Below are 23,396 nucleotides of genomic sequence, written 5' to 3' on the forward strand. Positions count from 1 at the left end.
CACACACTACATGACCTTTTCTCTCACTGGTGTATGGAGACATCTGCTGGTAGTAATCGCAATATCCTTGGAGAGTAATTTTAAAACGAATTGTTTAATCACAAAACACACAGAGAAACACTTAGTAAAAAGTTACATGAAGGGCATTAGAGCTGCAGAAACAGGGCAGGGAAACTGTGTTTTATACCATACAAGCAAATTAGAGGACTTTTCTGAGAAAAAAAAGTAATAATTAGTACCAATATTCTAATAGCTATAAAAAAAAACCAGTATTACATGCTACATTGTTGCTACATCTAATCTATACATTTAAACTCATCAGAACTAATAATTTCAGACACTTTAAACATAACGTGTAACATTTTAGTCTAATTTTTTAATAAAGAAAAAAAGGTCTAAATTCTGAACAATATGTTAGTTTGATACAAACATGCAGAATACTGCTCATGGCAAAAAATTCAAAAACCTTGATATTTTGTAAACGTTTGAATAATACGGCCACTCTGGTGTTATAACAGCTTAATGCTGTAGCTATGTCGCCATAAAAAAATGCCTCTAATGTATTTTGTCTGTGTCAGTGTGGTAAAAACAAAAAAATAAACAATGTTATTCTACACAAAGTACAAAACCATATTTCTTCAGAGTACTTCATTCATCCCTTCAATGCATTTAACTGTTTATGGTGAACCAATTCCATTTTAAAACTACTAAATTAGGTCTCACAATAAAGTTACAGGTTCTTTTTTTTTTTTTTTTTTTTTTTTTTTTTTTAGAGGTTTTACACATTACTTGGTGAATGACAGTTATTTCTTTTAAACAAACAATCTTTGACATTTTATTTATTTCTGTGCAAAATCTGTCACCACTTTGGCAGAAAGTACAACTAAATCAACATATCTATGTAGAATATGGTGCTTTATAAAAACAAATATATAAATCCCTTCAAAGGAGCCACAAAAGTGACACAAAGCCCTGCACTATTACAGTATAAATGGAATGATAACAGATACCGTGTAATTAGAGTCTACTATGCAGTCACACAGGGTGTTTCCAAATGTCCAAAGGTTTGAGTGAAATCTTTCCAAAGGTTTGAGTGAAATGCTTTGCCAGTGTTTCCCTATTCAGTAGTGGTTAGATGCACAGGAATGCTTTGCAGTAACGCAGGCAGAACAACAATGATGCCTCATTGAGTCTGAGCAGGAGTGTTTTTCCTCTCCTGCCAGTCTTTCTCTCTCAGACTCAATTCTGTGTCTGTGAAGGCTGCAGGACCCCAGTTGGTGATCTTCTGAGGGCCTTTTGGGCCTGAACAAACAAATACACCGACACATAAATAAAAAGACAACATGTAACCATTCATGCAGTACCATGTGGAACTGATGAAAAACATAACAGAGCATGGACTAAAGAAGAGTAAATAAAACAAGAAACGGGGTGTTATAATGAAAAAGAGGTGCAATAAAGGTTGTGAGGTGAGCAAAAAAAAACAGATCATTACCCGGCTGTATAAGACGTATGAGTCCCTCATGATGGGCCACCCTGTCCTTCCAGCTTTTTGTGTTATTAGCAGCATCCTCCAGTTTCTTTATTACTTCCTGTTCATTAGGACACACAGGATCAAATCAGTCTAAAGTTATACATTTAACTAGATCAGGCCACTTGATGTTCTAAACCAAAAATAAAGATAATACCTTAGGACCATGCATGTTCTGAGGTTGAAATTCCCCAACTGACTTCAAATGTATTACTCGTTATCAAATGCTTGCAGTACAAACAAGCTACTATTTCATCGTTTCAACACATCTCATCATCCAACCAGGACTGTCAGAATCAGGAACAATAAAAATGTTGCACGACCTGGTATAACTGTGAGTGGTGGTATTTTATAGTGATGCTCCCATGATCCTCAGGCTCTGAGGCATGTGTCAAAAAACAGTACACTTTACTGTAGCACTGTATCAGTGCTTGATTTTTTTCTTTCATGACCAAAACTAAACATGGCCAGTGAAGTCCAAAGCTTTGTTTCAACACACAACCACGTGACAAAGCATAGTTTGTGTTTTGTGTTTTAAGATTTGAATTAGAAACAGAGATTTTTTTCTCATGTCAACTCATATCAACAAAATATTGTCTATATGTAAGAAACTGTATTTATATATATATACATACATATATATATATATATATATATATATATATATATATATATATAATCTCACTGGCAAAATAAACATGTACAACAACAAGCCTTATGTTTTACATATTAGTTAAGCCCACACATTACTATCTGCACTTCACCATACATGCACCATGTTGTGTTAACTTTGTTTCCTAAAGACTTGGGAGGAAATGTGATGTTGCTTCAGAAAGCAGAATTTTGCCATCAATGATATTCAACAGGTGATCAGCATAACATTTTTAAAATCAACAGTGTCTGCCTAGACCAAATTTCAAGAAGACAGTAGTCCATAGATTGTTTAAATATTTAAAAGGCATGTTAAACCACTGGAGTAATCACTATAAAAAAGTGAGTAAGCCAATAAAATGCTAGTAAAGTCTAGGGACCAACTACAACCCCTGGTAAAAATTATGGAATCACCACATTTAGAGGACGCTCAGCCGGCTACTTTGTAGCAAATAAACAAATCACAGATATGACACAAAACAATTTTTGTTTAATAGCTGAACATTCACATTCTGGCTTCGTGAAACATACCTCAAACAAATTCAATTAAATTGTTTTAATTAAAGCCATATTTTTTCCAGATCAAGTATGATTATGAGTATGAAATCACTCATGTTGAGGAAAAAAATTATGGAATCATCAACAAAAAAAAACACAATTAGTACTTTGTTGATCCTCCTGGGGCTTTTATGATGGCCTAAGTCCTTTGAGGCATAGACTTCACTAGTGAAAAACAAAATTCTCCATTAAGCTGGTTCAAACTTTCTCGAATATCGGTTGACAGATCAGCTTTGCAGGATGGAGCCTTGTTATGGAAGAATATTTTACATTTCCACCATAAATTTTCAATCAGATTGAGATCTGTGTTGAGGACTGTTTGCTGGCCATGTCAGTGACCTGATATGCCTTTCCCAAAGAAAAGCTTTAACACCCTTTGCTCGGGGGGCGCATAGTGGCTTAGTGGTTAAGCCACCTCACATTCGTCTCACACCACCAGGGTTGGCGGGTCGATTACCACTGCTGCCCTGTGTGTGAGGAGTTTGCATGTTCTCCCTGTGCTGTGGGGGTTTCCTCCGCCAGTGCAAAGACATGCATGGTAGTCTGATTGGCATGTCCAAAGTGCTTGTAGTGTGTGAATGTGTATGTGATCGTGCCCTGCGATGCACTGGCACCCTGTTGATCTGGAATAAAATAGGCCATTAATTAAAATAATTTAATTTAATTTGTTTGAGGTATGTTTCATGAAGCCAGAATGTTTAGCTATTAAACAAAAATTGTTTTGTGTTATACAGTATCTCAAAAAAGTGAGTACACCCCTCACATTTTTGTAAATATCTGATTATACCTTTTAATGTGACAACACTCAAGAAATAACACTTTGGTACAATGCAAAGTAGTGAGTGTACACCTTGTATAATGGTGTAAATTTTCTGTTCCTTCAAAATAATTCAACACACATCCATTAATGTCTAAACTGCTGGCAACAAAAGTGAGTACACCCCTAAGTGAAAATGTACAAATTGGGCTCAAAGTATCAATATTTGTGTGGCCACCATTATTTTCCAGCACTGCCTTAACCCTCTTGGGCATGGAGTTCACCAGAGCTTCACAGATTGCCACTGGAGTCCTCTTCCACTCCTCCATGATGACATCACTGAGCTGGTGGATGTTAGAGACCTTGTGCTCCTCCACCTTCGATTTGAGGATGCCCCACAGATGCTCAATAGGGTTTAGGTCTGGAGACATGCTTGGCCAGTCCATCACCTTCACCCTCAGCTTCTTTAGCAAGCAGTGGTCATCTTGGAGGTGTGTTTGGGGTCGTTATCATGCTGGAATAAGGGAGGGGATCATGCTCTGCTTCAGTATGTCACAGTACATGTTGGCATTCATGGTTCCCTCAATGATCTGTAGCTCCCCAGTGCCGGCAGCACTCATGCAGCCCCAGATCATGACACTCCCACCACCATGCTTGACTGTAGGCAAGACACACTTGTCTTTGTACTCCTCACCTGGTTGCCGCCACACACGCTTGACACCATCTGAACCAAATGAGTTTATCTTGGTCTCATCAGACCACAGGACATGGTTCCAGTAATCCATGTCCTTAGTCTGCTTGTATTCAGCAAACTGTTTTCTGGCTTTCTTGTGCATCATCTTTAGAAGAGGTTTCCTTCTGGGATGACAGCCATGCAGACCAATCTGATGCAGTGTGTGGCATATGGTCTGAGCACTGACAGGCTGACCCCCCATCCCTTCAACCTCTGCAGCAATGCTGGCAGCACTCATATGTCTATTTCCCAAAGACAACCTCTGGATATGACGCTGAGCACGTGCACTCAACTTCTTTGGTCGACCATGGCGAGGCCTATTCTGAGTGGAACCTGTCCTGGTAAATCGCTGTATTGTCTTGGCCACCGTATTGCAGCTCAGTGTCAGGGCCTTGACAATCTTTTTATAGCCTAGGCCATCTTTTTGAAGAGCAACAATTTTTTGGTGCCATGTTGAACTTCCAGTGACCAGTATGAGGGAGTGTGAGAGTGATGACACCAAATTTAACACACCTGCTCCCCATTCACACCTGAGACCTTGTAACACTAACAAGTCACATGACACCGGTGAGGGAAAATGGCTAATTGGGCACAATTTGGACATTTTCACTTAGCGGTGTACTCACTTTTGTTGCCAGCGGTTTAGACATTACTTGCTGTGTGTTGAATTATTTTGAAGGGACAGCAAATTTACACCGTTACACAAGCTGTACTACTTTACATTGTAGCGAAGTGTCATTTCTTCAGTGTTGTCACATGAAAAGATATCAAATATTTACAAAAATGTGAGGGGTGTACTCACTTTTGTGAGATACTGTATCTGTGATTTGTTTATTTGCCTGGTGAAAGCTGGGTAAACATCCTCCAAGTGTGGTGATTCCATAATTTTTGCCAGGGGTTATAGCTCAGCCTTGCCCAAGGAACATTACAGGTATATTACATGAAATTAGGTTTCACGTTTATGGTATGTGCATACCATTCTGTCCCATTAATCAACAGTACTACTAATGATGCTCTGAAGGTCAAAAAGGTGTCACATGTGACACTCTACTAAGTAAATGGGCAAAATAATGTTAGGGACAGACAAAAACTTGTGCAGTACCTCATACTGCTCCAGCGCACTCTGCCTCTCAGTCTCCAGCCTCTGTAGTTGCTGCATGGCATCCTCCAGTGCAGTCTCCTTTTCCACTCGTGCTCTCTCCAGCTCCTCCTTCTCTGCCTTTGTCTGAGATATAGCCTGCTGCTGCTGCAGGTGGATCTGCTCCAGCTCTGAGCGCTTTGCTGCCTCCTCCTCCAGCAATCTGCATCACACAGGCCACACATAGACCCACTTTAGGGTCTACTAGGTTTCTTGTTTTGCTTTTGTTTTGCAAAGTCTGCCTTTAAAACACATGTGTTAACCTATTTGAATATAACTGTGAACAAAATAAAAAAAATTTGCAAACAATTTTGATGTATTGGATTTATGTATTTAAGGCTTTTAGAACCATTATTTTGCTCTGTAAACAGTTTCTCCAAAGAGTTTTTCAATAAAAAATTTGTATTGTCTAATTTTGTGAAATTTTGTGATTTTGTGTGCTGTTTATACATATATATATATATATATATATATATATATATATATATATATATATATATATATACACACATATATATATATTATAATAAATTAATCAATAGTGACTGACCTTCACTTCCTTAATCTTCCTCCACTTCAAATTGGCTTAAATCACCATCCAAGATCTGGGTCCTCACTTATCAACGTAACGCAAGAAATTTTAAACTAGTTTCTTGCGTATATAATTAAGAAGGCTTCTTTGCACAATAAAATTTGGATCAACTGTGCATATGCATATCATACACACATATACACCATCGAGCTTCATAAATGTGCATGTATGCCAGTGGTATAGGGCCATAAAATCCAGAACAAATGCAACAGTAGCGCCTGTTGATTGTAACTCTATATACATTAAATATATGAACATTGTTGTTTGTCAACCTGCAAAACCTTAAGAGAAACATTCTGGTTGGATACATAAGCAAATGAAGAAAAAAAATATTTAAAAAAAAAAAGGCAAAAGATTTGTAGTCCAATGTTTTAAAAGATTCCTCCTATCAAATTCTTAAAATGTATAAAACAAGTATGCAGTAGTGGGGTTTGGTAAAGTGCTGAGCTGGTAATAAGTCAGCACAATGGCAGGAAGACGGCAGGCCTATGCCAGGTCAGGCTGGGAACAGCCAAAAATCACACCATTTCACATGCCTCATGTGTTACTGTCTCTCTTACTTCCTCTTCCACTGTCACTTCTCAAAGTTCTTTGTGGGCATGTTTTACTATTTGCTTACTTGGATGTGTATTTCTGAAGCAACTAGCACAAATTAATTGATTTGTGATTCAAAATTCAATGTATGAAAATTAAAAGTATGTTATCTTCATGGAGTAGTATCTCTCTTTCACTGGGACTGACAATAAGAGATCCATACAGGATCTGTAATCACACAGTAATAAATTATGATAAATTATGAGAAAACTTGCATCCAGACAGCAGTTAATGATGGAATAGAATGAGGGAATTTCCTAAGGGTTGTTTTTCCCTAAATGTTTTGTCACACAAGGTCATATGTTTCATGTGCATTATCGGGATGAACATAAAGAGTAATTTTGGACCAGCAACTACTATTAAGATAAAAAGAAAAAGAAAAGAAAATGACAGTTTATTCATTTATTACTGTAATGTGACATACATCAATATAAAGTAGTTTAAGAACTATAGCTGTCATTACAATAGCCTGCAGGATGGAGCTCTTCTAATTTTGTGTGAAAAGCACCAACTTTTCTTCACAAAACAAGAAGCAGCATCAAACTATCTATATAGAGGGGACTAAAATTAAGAGGACACCACAGAGTTTGTATAAATAAATAAATAAATAAATAAAGACTGCCAGGTTCCCATGTAAATCAAATTCCGTGTGAAGAGGGCTCATGACGGAAGAAAGAGTTAAAAATAAACTGACAGCGTGAAAGAAAATGTGTCTGATAGTTTTTTTTTTTATAGTATGCTAGCTATATAAAGGGATTATTTGTGTGGTATTGGACCTAATCAACAGAAAGAAAACAGCAATTCCCTGCTAACATTTTCCCAATACATGCTGATTTGAATAGTCATAAAAAACTTATTAAAATCTTAAAATCTTTACACCCATACTAGCCTATCTGTGTGTAAATTGTGTGTGGTGTGAGTACCTGGCCTGCAGTTTGCGAACAGTCTCTTCATCCTGCCTGGCCTGCCTCTCATCCTCTAGTGCCTCCTCTAGGCGATGGTACATATCCTCCAGTTCCTGGACACGCTGCAGATACTGCTCTAGCTCACTGGACTTTTGCGCCACCTGTTCCTCCATCTGCCGCCTCACCTAATACATGCACATAAATATTACTACAGTTTACCTGCAGAAAACATTCAGCTATTGAAGGTCTAATTTGAAAGGTATTTGTTGACATAACTGATAACAAGATGAACAGATATTGTCCTAGAACTTCAAGTGTATATTGCTTTTACAGTTAGATTTCATAGCAGTTTTTCTATTGCTGTCATTTTTTCCTACTTCCAATCCCTATTTGTTGAGTTTGGAATTTATTTTCTTATATTGCACACCAATGGTTAATTGTGTAGACAACTTAATAAAGCCATAGAGTAAAGCCATGAGGTAATGAAAATGTAATGTGTGCACAAAATATAGTTTTTGTTAATTCAATGTGCTCTGCTATAAAGAAAACATGCTCACAATTTGAAGAATAATCTAACTGAGCACTCATCGACTCAGTTTAAGCAATGCCTCTGATTAAGATGCTGTCTATTTCGAAAAATGTTTTCACTCATTTACAAGGGACAATACTTAATAGTGTCATATTTATGTACTTAATATTGGCCTCAAATTGCATTCCATGGTTTTTTCAATTTCAGTGTGACATATTGTGGTTATATCAGTTTGTCAGACAGTATCATTACTTGCTCTAACTGACATCATGCAAGCCCTGAGACACTCCTCTGATTTCTGCAAACTCCACCCATTGTGTGTAACTCATGTGTAACTTGAATAGTGCTCAATTCTGTATTCATGTCTGAGGTCTGAATACCGGTGTGTGCAACTTCAGTAAAAAAATAATTTATAACAGGCAAGCAACTTAAGTCTGAATACGGCCCAATGTGTGCAGGTAATTGGATAGTTAGACCATGGTGTTGTTGTAGTTTTTTTTGCTTTTAACTTTAGCACATTTAATTTGAAACAAATTAGCGTCTGTCAGATGAAGCACAGGTGGCTTAAATATGGGGGTATTTACATCTTGGGTGAACACATATAAATCTCCATTTCAGGGTGCCAAGTACCTGAAGGATGATTTTGGTTTGGCTTCTGAGAAGTCTCCAAAACAACCATTGGGAAACCCTAAGTGTTCATCACATTTCAATACAGTATTAATTTAGCTGTTCACCAAACAAAGAGGAAGGGAGGGTTAGTGAACAGCACAGACAGGAACTCCCACCATTTCCAACCCCCATCCATTTACACATCAATACTGGCTAACTGATGTAGAGGAGGGTGGGAAGTTCATATTTTTCAGTTTCAGAGAGAGCCTTTTGCGAACTGTAGCACTATGAGCTTGAAAGATGTTCTAAAACATCAAACAACATTTTTATGGCTCTTCTCAAATTTTCCCCTATTATCTATTTTTAAAATGAAGTTGTCTGTTAAGTTACAATATAATCTAAGTCCCTAAATACTGATTCCATAAGCTTCATTGATCTGACTTGAAAGAAAAAAGAATGGCTCCAACCAGCCAACATGTTAAACTGGTAGTGGAAATAAACACTCCATCATATAATTTTCTGCATTCTAGGGTTGGACTTCCCTAAGTAAACAACAGGTTTTAATTTGAGTTGACAAATTGTGTGTCTGAGATGGTAATTGTCAATCACTGACCTTGTGTTTTGTTAGGTCCACAAATATATTTAGGTTATCATCTTGGTGATTGCTATAGCTATAGCCAAGTCTGAACTGACATAGGGAATCAGGTTTCGGGCTGAAATATTTTGGTACTTACCAAAATTTAAACTGTGCCAGAAACATTTTCTTATGGAGCAAATTTTGTATTTTTATCTGCTTGTGCATTTTTATGTCAATTACTTGATTTGTGCAGGTCAGCAATCATCTGTCTCTGTTGTGTTGAAAGGTCTTTGTTTTTAGCCACAGTAATATATAACAAAGGGATGTTATATGTGTGGAACTTCATATTTAGTGAGATTGTTAGTGCATTTATTAAACATATTCTTTAGGGGTGTCAATAATTTTTCCACAAATACATAAATTTTTTAGAACAAACATAGTTTCTCCTATTATTTGAGTGGAAATTTTTAATTACTGTATGCAATGTGTATTTTATACATTCATTTTTAGTAGGGATGCACCGAATGTTCGGCAACCGAAATTATTCGGCCGAAAATAGCAAAAAAAGCATTTTTGGTGTTCGGCCGAATAAGTGAAAATGTCACGACTTCGATGAGGGGGCGCACGCATGCACGAGCTACGTGCAGGAGCCACGTGCTCTTCGGATGTTTACTGTGGACACGTGGGTTTGTTTTGTTTCTGTTCCGGAGTATTCTGTCACGTCGCGAGACATAAGGGAGTAGAATATGGAAGCAGGTAAAGACTTATTTATTTAAGGGCAGGCAGACAAATCCACATTGTAATCCAAAAAACTTAGTCAAGACAGGCAAAGGGAATCAAAGTCGCGGTTACAGAAAACAGGGTCAAAACACAAAACAAGAAACATGAACTAGTACTATGGACTGGGAGCGGAAAAACCAGCGGGGACTAAATGAACTAATCTATAGTTTAAACTAACTAAATCTATTAAGGAACATAAAATTAACAACGTATCTAACTATCCTATATCTACTCTAATACTCCGCGAGGTGTACAGGGAGGCGAGCGGTATATATCCCCAATATATATATATATATATATATATATATATATATATATATATATATATAACTGAATAGAACCATTTTTTGCACTCTTTTTAATGCACTTTTTTGTTATAGGCTACAGAGTATTACATTCTTTCAGCAGTCAGTTATAGGCTATTCAAGGCGGGCTCAAAGATGATCACATAAAAATATTTTATTTTACTAATTTATTTATTTAAAGTTATATTGTGCCTTGTTGGTAGCATATGCCTGCTGAAATGAAAAAAAAGTTCAGTGTTAAATAAATATTTTGAAACTGTAGTTTTTGTAATTGATTTTTTTCTTTGAAAAGCAAGACAAAATAGTAAAAAGCACATTTTGGCTATTTAATTTATGCAATGGTGAAAAAAATGGCTAAATAAATGGAAAAAACACAAAAAATGTGTTCGATATTCGGCCAAGTTTGTCATTATATTCGGTTTCGGCTTTAGCCAAGAATTTTCATTTTGGTGTATCCCTAATTTTTAGTCATGTTTATGAACAATTTTATTTATTAGTTATATAAAAATATATTTTTTTAAATCTGTGTTTTTATGTGATACTCATTGTGTGTATAGGTGTGTGTGCATGTGAGTGAGGGTGTGAGTGCCTGTGTTTCTGGGCTGTTGTTGTTATTAATGAGATCTGTCTGGCAGTGTGTGCTTCCACATTTTACAGAATAACAGTAGAAAAGAGAAGTTATACTTGAATTAACTTCCTAAACTATTGAAAATATAGTTGAAAGTAGCTGAAGTCACCTTGCAGTTCGCTACTGTTCATTTGTGCATACCACTATATTAGGGTGTGCCAATAGACAAAGCACAGTCCTAGTCTAAGAGGGGGCTTTTTCATTGGGGAATTCCATTAACATGTTTGTTAGCAAAACTAGGCCATAGCCAGATACTAAAATGAGCAGCACTGAAAAGACAGCTCCATTCAGCTGTGTGAATAGTAATATTATAGAATAAGTAAAAAACCATTTTCTCTTTCTCCATTTCAGCTCTGTAAAGGTCCTCCAACTGGTTCTGGGTCTGCAGACGCCTGTGTTCCTCCTCAGCCGCCGTAGCTGCTGCTTCCTCCAGTTTCTGGACAACAATGAGAGATAATGACAAACATGCTTTGAGTTATCTCGATGTTAAGGTGATAGTAATGCAAGAGATGCAATTTTTTTTACTTCCATTAAATATTAGGGATGCACCGAATGGTCGGCAACCGAAATTATTCGGCCGAAAATAGCAAAAAAAGCATTTTCAGTTTTTGTAAATGATTTTTTTCTTTGAAATGTTCAGTATTCGGCCTTCGACCAAGTTTGTCATTATATTCGGTTTCGGCTTCAGCCAAGAATTTTCATTTCGGTGCATCCCTATTAAATATAACAAATGTTTTTGTAAGTCACAGTGCATAAGATGATAATATAAGTGCCAAATGAAAGATGTGAACATAATTACGGAATAAGAAACAACAGGGCACGTTGTTATAGAAAAATGGTAGCATAAATGTAATTAATCCACAGCACTGTGCACTATTCTGAGCACTATTCCACAGCACAGAATTCTTGGCTCAGACAGCAGTGCCAGCTGCAAGGCAAATAACAGGTTATATTGATATGTTTATTCGAATATGTTATTGTTTGCATAGTAACAACTTTCACAGGGAGCTGCATGACAGATGCTCCACATAAATAGAACATATATTGTTGAAATGGTGTTCGGTGATGTTTATTTAGCAGTTATAGTCTCAGGTGTCAGTGTTACATAACATCACATATAATGCTGTTTCTTTTAGTTTTCTGATGTGATGTTTTCAGAACAAAGGACTTAATAACATGATAAGCAATAACATGATAAGCAACATTTTTTGTCTTGTTTACATACAGTGGTGCTTGAAAGTTTGTGAATAGTTTGTGAAGTTTGTTAGAACTTTCTATATATCTGCATAACTATGACCTAAAACATCATCAGATTTTCACACAAGATCTAAAAGTAGACAAACAGAACCCAATTAAACATATGAGACAAAAGTATCATTTATTTATTGAGGAAAATGATTACAATATTACATATCTGTGAGTGGCAAAATTATGAGAACCTCTAGGATTAGCAGTTAATTTGAAGAAAAAAGAGTCAGGTGATCTATTAAAGTCTGATCTTCACAGCACATGTTGTGGAAGTGTACCATGGCATGAACAAAGATTTCTGAGGACCTCAGAAAAAGAGTTGAGTTGTTGATGCTCATCAGGCTGGAAAAGGTTACAAAACCATCTCTAAAGAGTTTGGACTCCACCAATCCACAGTCAGACAGGTTGTGTATAAATGGAGGAAATTCAAGACCATTGCTACCCTCCCCATGAGGTCACAAAAGAACCCATGGTAACTTCTAAACAACTAAAGGGCTCTCTCTTGGCTAATGTTAATGTTCATGAGTACACAATCAGGAGAAAACTGAACAACAATGGTGTACCTGGCAGGGTTGCAAGGAGAAAGCTACTGCTCTCCAAAAAGAACATTGCTGCCTATCTGCTGTTTAGCTGTTTGCTAAAGATCACATGGACAAGTCAGAAGACTATTGGTAGTATTTTGTGGATTGATGAGACCAAAATAGAATTTTTGTGAGAAGAATTTTCGTGAGAATTTTTGTAGAATTTAAATGAGAAGCGTTATGATTGGAGAAAGGAAAACACTGCATTCCAGCATAAGAACCTTATCCCAACTGTGACATTTGCTGGTGGTAGTACCATGGTTTGGGCCTGTTTTGCTGCATCTAGGCCTGGACAACTTGCTATCATTGACGGAACAATGTATTCTGAATTATACCAGCAAATTCTAAAGGAAAATGTCAGGACATTTCTCAAGACAAAGTGGGGCATGCAGTAAGACCCTAAGTATGACCCTAAAAATGACACTAAGTACATGTCATTCTACCAAAGAATGGTTAAAGAAGAATAAAGTTAATGTTTTGCAATGGCCAATTCAAAAGTCCTGGCCTTAATCCAACAGAAATGCTGTGGAAGGACCTGAAGCAAAGAGGTTCATGTGAGGAAACCCACAAACATCCCAGAGGTGAAGCTGTTCTGTACTGAGAAATGGGTTAAAATTCGTCCAAGTCAATGTGCACGACTGATCAACAGTTATTGGAAACATGTAGTTGCAGTTATTGCTGCATGATGGGGTTAAACCAGATACTGAAAACAAAGGTTCCTATGGTCCACTTACAGATATGTAATATTGGATAATTTTCCTCAAAAAATAAATTACGAAGTATAATATTTTTGTCTCATTTGTTTAATTGGGTTCTCTTTGTCTACTTTTAGGACTTGTATGGAAATTTTTGATGATGTCGTAGTTCAAAGTTATGCAGAAATATAGAAACTTCTAATGGGTTCACAAACTTTCGAACATCACTGTACAGTGCATCTGGAAAGTATTCACAGTGCTTCACTTGTCCCACATTTTGTTATGTTACAGCCTTATTCCAAAATGGATTAAATTCATTCTTTTCCTCAAAATTCTACAAATACAAACAATACCGCATAATGACAACATGAAAGAAGTTTGTTTGAAATTTTTGCAAATTTATTAAAAATAAAAAACAAAAAAGCACATTTACATAAGTATTTGTAAAGTATTGAATCAACAAAGTATTGAAGCACCTTTGGCACCAATTACAGCCTCAATTCTTTTGGAGAATTGTGCTGCAAGCTTGGCACACCTATTTTTGGGCAGTTTCTCCCATTCTTCTTTGCAGGACCTCTCAAGCTCCATCAGGTTGGATGGGGAGCATCGGTGCACAGCCATTTTCAGATCTCTCCAGAGATGTTCAATCGGGTTCAAGTCTGGGCTCTGGCTGGGCCACTCAAGGACATTCACAGAGTTGTCCTGTAGCCACTCCTTTGTTATCTTGGCTGTGTGCTTAGGGTCGTCGTCCTGTTGGAAGATGAACCTTTGCCCCAGTCTGAGGTCCAGAGAGCTCTGGAGCAGGTTTTCATCAAGGATGTCCCTGTACATTGCTGCATTCATCTTTTCCTCGATCCTGACTAGTCTCCAAGTTCCTGCCGCTGAAAAACATCCCCACAGCATGATGCTTCCACCACCATGCTTCACTGTAGGGTTTGTATTGGCCTGGTGATGACTGGTGCCTGGTTTCCTCCAGACATGACACTTGCCATTCAGGCCAAAGCGTTCAATCTTTGTTCAATCTTTGATCGGAGAGTCCTCCAGGTGCCTTTTGGTAAACTCCAGGCTGGCTGTCATGTGCCTTTTACTGAGGACTGGCTTCCATCTGGCCACTCTACCATTCAGGCCTGATTAATGGAGTTCTGCAGAGATGGTTGTTCTTCTGGAAGGTTGTCCTGGAGTTCTCGCTGGAGCTCTGTCAGAGTGACCATCGGGGTTTGGTCACCTCCCTGACTAAGGCCCTTCACCCCCGATCGTTCAGTTTGGCCGGGCGGCCAGCTCTAGGAAGAGTCCTGCTGGTTCCAGACTTCTTCCATTTACGGATAATGAAGGCCACTGCGCTCATTGGGACCTTCAATGCTGCAGAAATGTTTCTGTACCCTTCCCCAGATCTGTGCCTTGATACAATCCTGTTTCGGAGGTCTCCAGACAATTCCTTGGACTTCATGGCTTGGTTTGTGCTCTGACATGCATTGTTAACTGTGGGACCTTATATAGACAGGCGTGTGCTTTTCCAAATCAATCATGTCCAATCAACTGAATTTACCACAGGTGGACTCCAATCAAATTGTAGAAACATCTCAAGGATGATCAGTGGAAACAGGATGCACCTGAGCTCAATTTTGAGTGTCATGGCAAAGGCTGTGAATACTTATGTAAATGTGCTTTTTTTGTTTTTTATTTTTAATAAATGTTAATATGGGGTATTGTTTGTAGAATTTTGAGGAAAATAATGAATTTAATCCATTTTGGAATAAGGCTGTAACATAACAAAATGTGGGACAAGTGAATACTGTGAATACTTTCCGGATGCACTGTATGTGTCAAGTAAGTTGTCACTCTGCCACCTTACAAGAACTGGCAATTAAGTAAGGCAACCAAGCAGTTTGACCCTAAGACATGATCATTAGACCATTAAGCAGAAAGTATGCTTCACTTACGCTAAAAATGGTGTACAGTGCACTTGACACAAATTTCATAAGCAGCAGAGTACGTGCATACTGTATGCGTTCCGCCCGATTTTTCTCCATGTCGCACATGCGCATTTAATTCTTTTGCATTCTCTTAGCTGTTCCACAAAGTGGCATCAGTGACCCAGGGCCACTGATTCTCAAGGTAGATGAAGAAAAAATGGAATGAATGGAAGAGACGGAAATGAGTGCAAGTTAGAAAGGACCTGCATTTGTATAATTCTAGCCTTAAAGAGTATATGGATTTGTTTATGGGTGCTAATCATGGCGATAGATTGCCCAAACATTGTTCTTCATATTGTTGTGATTCTTCTTCATTGTCGTCCTTCACACAAAAGACCTGCTTTACTGCTCTATAGTGACTCTTGTAGGCCAGGAGGGGTAGTGCAAGTTGTCGTAATGCGCATGCGTTGACCGCCTGCGTACGTGTACATGTCAAATGGAGTATACTTTGAAAGGTTATGCGTATGACTTTATGCATACGCTAGCATACGCGTAAAAAAATTTAGTATACCAGAGGCTTTACAGTGCATAAGCACAACAGTGATGGGCATTAAAAGTGGGCAGGGGAAAACAACAACAGTAATAAACCAGCATGCAAAAGACAGCTTGGCCAGCAGTAAATACCAACACAGTAGGTCTTCACACTAAACCAGACACACGCAACCAAGCACAGGATAGCTTATTTCCTCAGAGATTTTCCTGTTAAATAGACTACTTTTTTTTCCAGTGGTAAAAAAATTAAACATCTGCAAAGCTGCAAGCAACTCCACTACTGCTTGTTCTGCTACAGTACATAGGCAGGAAACATTCTCTATCCATAACACTTAACAGTTAAAGATATTGTGCAATCATAAAGTCATTATAACCACATTTACTTCTTTAATTTAGTGTTACTTTTGGAACTGGAAGAATCAAAGCTATGCTCAGTAGCACCATCAAAGCAACTTAATGCAGCTGTCACTACTTTCTCACCTCCCATTATTCACAAGCACGTGTCAGGGTGAGACTCGTCCTGCCAGTGCCATTTGCAGTATCTCAGGGTAGTGTGAGATATCTCAGGTGGGACAGCTGAGACACAAGGCAGGTACTGTGTCTCAGACTGAGCTCCACAGGCATGCGTCGTGCCTGGATAGCTCTCTCCTGGTACACTTATTGTTCAGACCTCTGTAAGGGGCAAGTGGGGCAGGCAGTAGATATCAATAGCAAATTGTTCTCCATTCGCACTATAGCCCAGTCTCAGTCAGGGCCAGACAAAGGAAACTTGTTGTCAGAGTAAGTCACACTGTCTGCACAGTAGTAGTCTACCAGAATTCTTAAATGCTGTGTAATGCAAGTGTTGCTTGCTGTATACAAGCAAACGTGGTTCCGATGGATCAAACACTGTTCTGTCTTTTTTTTTTTACAACTCTAGTGGTTAAGTATTCTTCAATGAGCAAATCCATGAGAAAATTTTAATTCACTTGCCAGTGATACCAAGAGAATTTGCCATCATTGTCCAAATAATAATCTATGACCTACTTGCACATTTTGCTAACCTAAAATCCACTCATAACTTAACCACTTACTTAATGTACTAGCTCTTCAGTTTCACTGGACAATACAGTCAAAACAACAAGATCTACCAGAAACACTGGTTAAGTACAGTTAACAATTTTCTGCCTCTGTACCCACCATTATCCCCTTCACATGCCCAATCTCTTGTAAAATAACTCACCAAGTCTTCTTAATGGTTAAGCTTGTGTGTAAATGTTTTCTATAAATGTTTAGCAAGTTTATTCAAGTAAGAATAAATGAAGGAGTGAAAAAAGCAGTTAGATTCATATTCAAATCTGACTGGATGAATATACTAAAGTACCTAAGGGTGGTGCATGTATTGCATCATGAATGAAAGTTTTCTACTAGAGAAAACAACCAGTATCCAAAACAGGAACAACCACTTTTTTAACCATATTCACCAGGCAGTAATGTATATTTCCACAGAAACTCTCAGTGGTTTACTAGTACATTTACATACAAACTAAAATCTAATAAATATGCAAATAGTGATAGAGATAAAAGACATTACAACATTTCAAGGGGTCAAATAAGCACACTTGGAAGTAAGCCTAATAATAGTATTATTCAGTGCATGTATAACATTAACTTGAAATCTTTTATTTTCAAGTAAAGTCAGTACATCAAGTACTTCCAAAAAAAAGAAAAAAAAGAAAAAAGAAATACATACAATCCTGGTATAAAATATGCATTGTATATGTTAATAAAAGATATGAATCAACAGTACACCACTACTTGTTCAACAAGTAGAACTCGGAACTAACTGAGTTGATAGGGATGCTTCTGACATAAGTCTAGTCCCTCTTGTTACTAATTTGCATGCCAGAAATACCCTTAAAATACACTTCAATCAGGAAGGAAACTATTGAGGAAAACGTATTTCAGACACTTGACTTTGCTGTGACCTTCACCCTGTTTGGATCAATTCCAAAATATAATCAGTTCACCTGCTGCTTACACTGATAATTCCATATAAATCCTACAAACATTCAACCACTTGTTTTTGAGATATCGTGCTAACGAGAATCTCAGGCGGACGGGTACATGGACAGACAACCTGAAAACATAATGTTTCCCCCACTCAGTGGCAGAAGCATAATAAAACAGTTTAACTACTTACAAGCTACTTCATTTAAAAAATATCAGCGCTGCCACCTCACTACTGGATTTATCTAATTTATCTAAAAATCCAATTAGATTATGTTGTATATGTAAATGCACTCACATTCACTTCCATTTGTTATTTACTAATTTAACTAAAACCTTGAATCCTTCAACAATTCTTTAGAACTCCTTCAGTGTAAGTGTACTCCGTATTTAGCTATTCATAAGCTTAAATCAGATTAGGCTCAGTGTGTTGTTTCACTCTCTCAAGAGAGATGTACATTGTGTTTAGAAATGTGTGCGTCTTGAAGGCAGGTGTGGAAAGGGGTGACAGTTTTCTTGCTTACTTAATAGGATTTATAATAAGAGAGGCTTACAGACCTTTCTCATGGCCTCGAGCTCTCGCTGTTTGTTCTCGTTGGCTGTCTGCAGTTCTTTCATCCTAAGCTCTAGCTGTTCCTGTTCAGCTTGTTGCTTCTGCCGTAGCTCTCGCCGCTTTTGTCGAGCTTCATGATGTGGAGCTGGGCGGCCTATCTTCAGCAGAGAGATGCATGTCTGAATGGCTGAGAGTCAAAGAGAAAAGAGAAAAATCAGAAAAGAGAATATGTACGTTATATAATATTACTGATATATTGTAATATTATTTATATAAAATTAATGAAGCAAAGTTTACAAGCAGCTATATTAGTGGTGGTTTCTACATGCATCCTTAGAGTAACTTGATGCATTTTCTCACCTTGGATCCATTCCTGTTTCTTCTTTTTATCAGAGGCACTGATCTCATAACTTTTGTCTGAGCACTTGACAAAGAAAAGGCATTTCTTCCCCTCCTTATCTGGTAATGACTGCAGAAATGGCAGGAAAGTGATTCATCAGTATCACATCATGCCGGAAACGGAAGGAAATTGATCACATAACATACAGGAAAATATCAACATACTGCAACAGATTCACCACCCATCCACTGTTTTGTATTAAATTTTGCTAAAATAATAAGTGGTTGGATAAACTTGGAATGGAATGAGGCTTATACTGGTTTTATCAGTTTGTGTTAAGGTTAGATTTAAGTTAATGATAGGCTAAAAATGTTATATTTATGCATAAGGGCAGTACCCAAATATTATTAATCATCTATCTTAATTAATATTTGCTCATTGTAAATAATATGTAATCTATGTCTGCATTACCAAACCATCTACATAGTGCTACGTAAATAAGGACATTCCCCAGTTTCTAGGCTACCATAATGCAAGACACAAGATTAGTTTAGAAATATATCTCTTGCCTCAACACAGCAGTCTCCATCCAGCAGTATGTCTCCTTTTTTCTCTGCCAGATCTTCACTCACATAGTATGAGATTGAATTGGGGCGGAGAAGAAACCACCGCTCAGTCCAATTTTTCCGTTTGTGGCCTTTTTTCATCATATAACCCTAAAAATAGAGCAGATTTAACCTAACCACCAGTGGGTTCCTCTTTGAAAGTGGCAGTCAACTATAAAGAGCATGGGTAATTTTGTGTTACTTTGCAATTCTGTATCTAGTCTCTGTCTGTGGTGGTGCATCTGGCCTTGGCAATGGTCTCTTCCCCCTCTTCTGTGCATACCAATTTAAATCCAAAAGAAAAAACACCACTGGTATCAGAGAGTTCTATTGATACCACCTGCATTTTCCAAAACATACTCACACAGCTGTCACTGCACACCATGCAGAGTTATGCAGGAACTACATGTTCAGCACATGCTCATAAAGGAGAACAAACCTATACAGTAGGCTGATCAGCCAGTAACACTGGATTGACATAAACTAGTTTAAAACATAGTAGCTCAAGTAAAATAAACAAATCAATTCCACCAAGACTACCTTAGATGCACCATACCAGATATCATAGACTTATAATGTACATGAACCATATATGGGGGCTGAGACCTGCTTCAACATATCCAGAATGAGTTCCTGGAAGACTTCACTGATGCCCATGGAGAGCGTTTGGCGGTCCATCCCTTTGCTGAAGTGGCCCATGCCGACCAGCTCGATCAGCTCCCACACATTCAGGCACTGCTGTTTGAAGTTCAGCTGCATCTTGTAGTCCTCAAACTTCTCTTCAATCCAGCTACCTCCCATTGCTTCTGTCAATTTACGCAGGAAATACTCAATCTGTGGAACAAAGGATGAAGGTTACTCATGAAAAGCAGCCCATGAATGTTAAATAGTAAAAAATATTAAGTGATGCTCTCTATTTAATACAAGATAAGCAAAATTGTTTTATAATGTTTGTCAAACTAATTATATGAATGCAGGCAAGGTTTCAGAGAAAATAAACAAATATGCAGAAATTATTAAAAAATAATACAGTCACAAGTCTATGACAATGCATTGCACATAATCCAAATAGTAATGGCAACATAGGATAACTCAGTCAGAATGCACATCCTGGTGGGTATTACAGGAAGCTGCATAGTTCCTTTTTTGTTACTGGTACTTCTTTATTATAATAGATATCATGGCCTATCACTATTCACTAGTGCCTTTAATATCATGTCTTTAAAAGACGATTAAGAGGAATTAATTTAATGTATTAACGACAGTGAATTAATATTAACATCAGTGATAATTTGTCCTGAGAGGAATAAGAGGCAGCAAAGTTTGTGCTATAGAAAAAAGACCATATAATGTTATGGTAATATCTAGGGGACTAGAAACTTAGCTACATAAAATAATGATCATACTATTTTCATCTTATTTAGTTAAAAAAACATTTACAATACAACAAAATAATGGACTTTGTGGAGGAAATCCACTTCATGGCATGGTGTTCTTCACTTTCCCCATGTCCATCCATTTTTAATGTCAGGACAATTCCAATACATTTGGTTATCTCTTACATATCAACAACATTTCCAAACATGCTGGCTGTACGTATTGTTAGAAGGTAAACTACTTTTTCTTCTTCAACAATTACAGTTTCACACATTCCCACAGTGGTGCATGTCTTACCTCCTCTGTAACTATGACCAAGGGGTACCGGTCCTCTGAGAGGAAATTAAATATACACCAGATTTTAAATGCGTCATCATCAGAGATGAGCAAGCGATTTCTGTTGAGGTTTTTCCGAGCACACAGCGTCCAGCACATCCTGTTAAAGTCCACTCGATCAAAGTTGTCCTGTACCTGAAGCGAGAGACATGAATTAAACATAGACAATGAATTACAATGAAATACATTTTTTTTAGTTTCTCAAAATGTTTAAGCACAAAACGGCATGTATTGCATGTCATTAATTGAATATATTTAATTCATTTAAGCACTTCAATGAAGGGTGTCAATAATGTTTGGCTGTAGTGTTAGCTGGCTGTTAGGGAGTGGTACAGTGGGTAGCATTGCTGCCTCACAGCTCCAGGGTTCCAGGTTTGATCCTGAGCTCAGGTTACTGTTTGTGTGGAATTTTTGCATGTTCTCCCATGTCTGTGTAGGTTTCCTCTGGCTTCTCTGGTTTCTTCCCAACTCATAAAAAAATGTTGGCAAGTGAACAGGCTATTCTAAATAGCTCCAAGGTGTGAATGAGTGTGTAAATGGGTATGTAAATGTTTCCTCATGCGCATGGTGGCCTTAGGTGGATTGGCATCCCATCCTTTTCCTTTCTTCCATCTAGTGTTCCCTGGATAAGATCCAGATAAACCACAACCCTGACCAGGAAAAAGCGTGTACTGAATATGAATGAATAAACAAATGTCACTTTAAATGTCACATGAAGGGCCTAATCCCTATTTCCACTACACTGCAGTTATATAGCTCTGGTTACTTGTCTCTAAGAACAACAGAACAACTGAATGAGCAGGATGCCAATAATGCAATCATCATTAAATTGTTTTATTCATTCTTGGAGGATATCCCAGGAACGCTAGACACAAGGCAGGAAAACACTCTGGACAGGACACAGTCTGTTATAGAGTTCACACACATACAGGCACAATGCTGCATGACTATGCCATCCGTGTTTTATTTTTAACAGAACATTTCTTACATGATTGGTGTAATAAACAAATTAAAATTGAAAATATTCTCTCCTATGGGAACTTCAAAATTCTAATCTACTCCTATTTCTAAAACCACTTGTTCACTACTGTTATGTTACATTCTAGGCAAAATTTCCACATGTAATTACCCAACTACAATCAGTTAAAAAAACAAAAAAAAAAAACAAGGTCCCCTCAATTTGCAATTTTAACTTGTCAATGTGGAATAGTCTTCTCAATTACCAGATCCTTCCCTGTTTACCAAGTAACGTCATATTAACATGGCCGCTCAGTGTAGAGTGCCCCTTCTCTACTTTTAAATTAGTTTATAGAAATACTGGCTTTAGATCAGTTAATTATCAGAGTTATTACAAACATTAGTCAGATAGCTTGTTGCTAAAGCTACCTTACGATTGTCTGCTATCTAGTTGGCTGCTAAGCTACATGTTATTGTCAGCTGTTGTTGCTGTACTGCACTTTCAGTCGAAAATGTTGTAAGAATGTTTAAAGTTCACTATAGTAAAACAGAACTAATAGCCACCCAGGCCTGTAACTGTAAAAGTGTAGTTAAAGTAGCTTTTTATTAACTTTATATCTGTCTTCTGACAGAGCACGCAAAAGACACTTTTGTGGAGGCATCCATGTTTTTCCCCCACTTTTTTTCCACAAGTTGGGAAACTTATTACAACTTGCAAATCACCTTTTACAAGGCACCATGCACAGAGCAAAAACTGAAGGTAGTAAATGGTGCTGGAGTGCTTTGCAGGGCATATTATGATCTTATTGTGCCACAAAGGTCCTTGGGGTTTACAGGAAATAGTCTCCATTAGTACAGAAAGCTATCTATGCGAAAACATGTAAATGTGCAGTCATTATTTCTGAATCAGTCTATTGCTATATATAGCTGTTATAGTGCTCAAAACAACCTTAGCTGTCAAATAAACATGCATGCACAAATGCTGTCTCACCATAATCCACCAACGTACAGCTGGATTTGTAAAACAGTTTGTTTTGAAAGAGTAGCTCTTTTTTTTTTTTTTTTTTTTTTTGCAAAAGTGTGCAGTAGTTTACGTCACACACACCTCCCATTTAGTTTTGTGCACTGTGGGACTACACAATAGGAGCCTTGTGGAGGCCTAAACGGTCACAACTGCTGCTGAGCTGCAGAGAAAACTGGGCATTTGCATTCTACAGAGCTGAGAGGCAGTGAGATTTGTAAACAGCCCTTATCACCAGAAGCAGTCATAAGAAAAAATTCCACAATTCCATCCACAATCTAACACAATTCTGGAAAAGGGTTTTCATGTTTGTGCCACATGACAAAATCCTTCACAAAATAC

At 37.6% G+C, this 23,396-nt stretch overlaps 1 protein-coding gene across 1 annotated transcript in view; it reads right to left on the reverse strand.

The window, feature by feature from the left end:
- Positions 1 to 737: 737 nt before the first annotated feature.
- The window catches only part of swap70b (switching B cell complex subunit SWAP70b), a 28,848-nt gene continuing 6,189 nt past the window's right edge, over positions 738 to 23,396 (reverse strand). The window contains exons 3-12 of the mRNA XM_017466031.3: positions 21,038 to 21,211; positions 19,970 to 20,197; positions 19,328 to 19,474; positions 18,779 to 18,887; positions 18,424 to 18,605; positions 11,216 to 11,323; positions 7,478 to 7,644; positions 5,333 to 5,531; positions 1,496 to 1,592; positions 738 to 1,302 (exon numbers count right to left, since the gene is read on the reverse strand). Coding sequence (XP_017321520.1) covers positions 1,184 to 1,302; positions 1,496 to 1,592; positions 5,333 to 5,531; positions 7,478 to 7,644; positions 11,216 to 11,323; positions 18,424 to 18,605; positions 18,779 to 18,887; positions 19,328 to 19,474; positions 19,970 to 20,197; positions 21,038 to 21,211 — 1,530 coding nt within the window. The 3' untranslated portion in view covers positions 738 to 1,183. The remainder of the gene's footprint in view (positions 1,303 to 1,495; positions 1,593 to 5,332; positions 5,532 to 7,477; positions 7,645 to 11,215; positions 11,324 to 18,423; positions 18,606 to 18,778; positions 18,888 to 19,327; positions 19,475 to 19,969; positions 20,198 to 21,037; positions 21,212 to 23,396) is intronic.

Source organism: Ictalurus punctatus, chromosome 4, assembly GCF_001660625.3.
Source record: "Ictalurus punctatus breed USDA103 chromosome 4, Coco_2.0, whole genome shotgun sequence".
Lineage (NCBI taxonomy): Eukaryota > Metazoa > Chordata > Actinopteri > Siluriformes > Ictaluridae > Ictalurus > Ictalurus punctatus.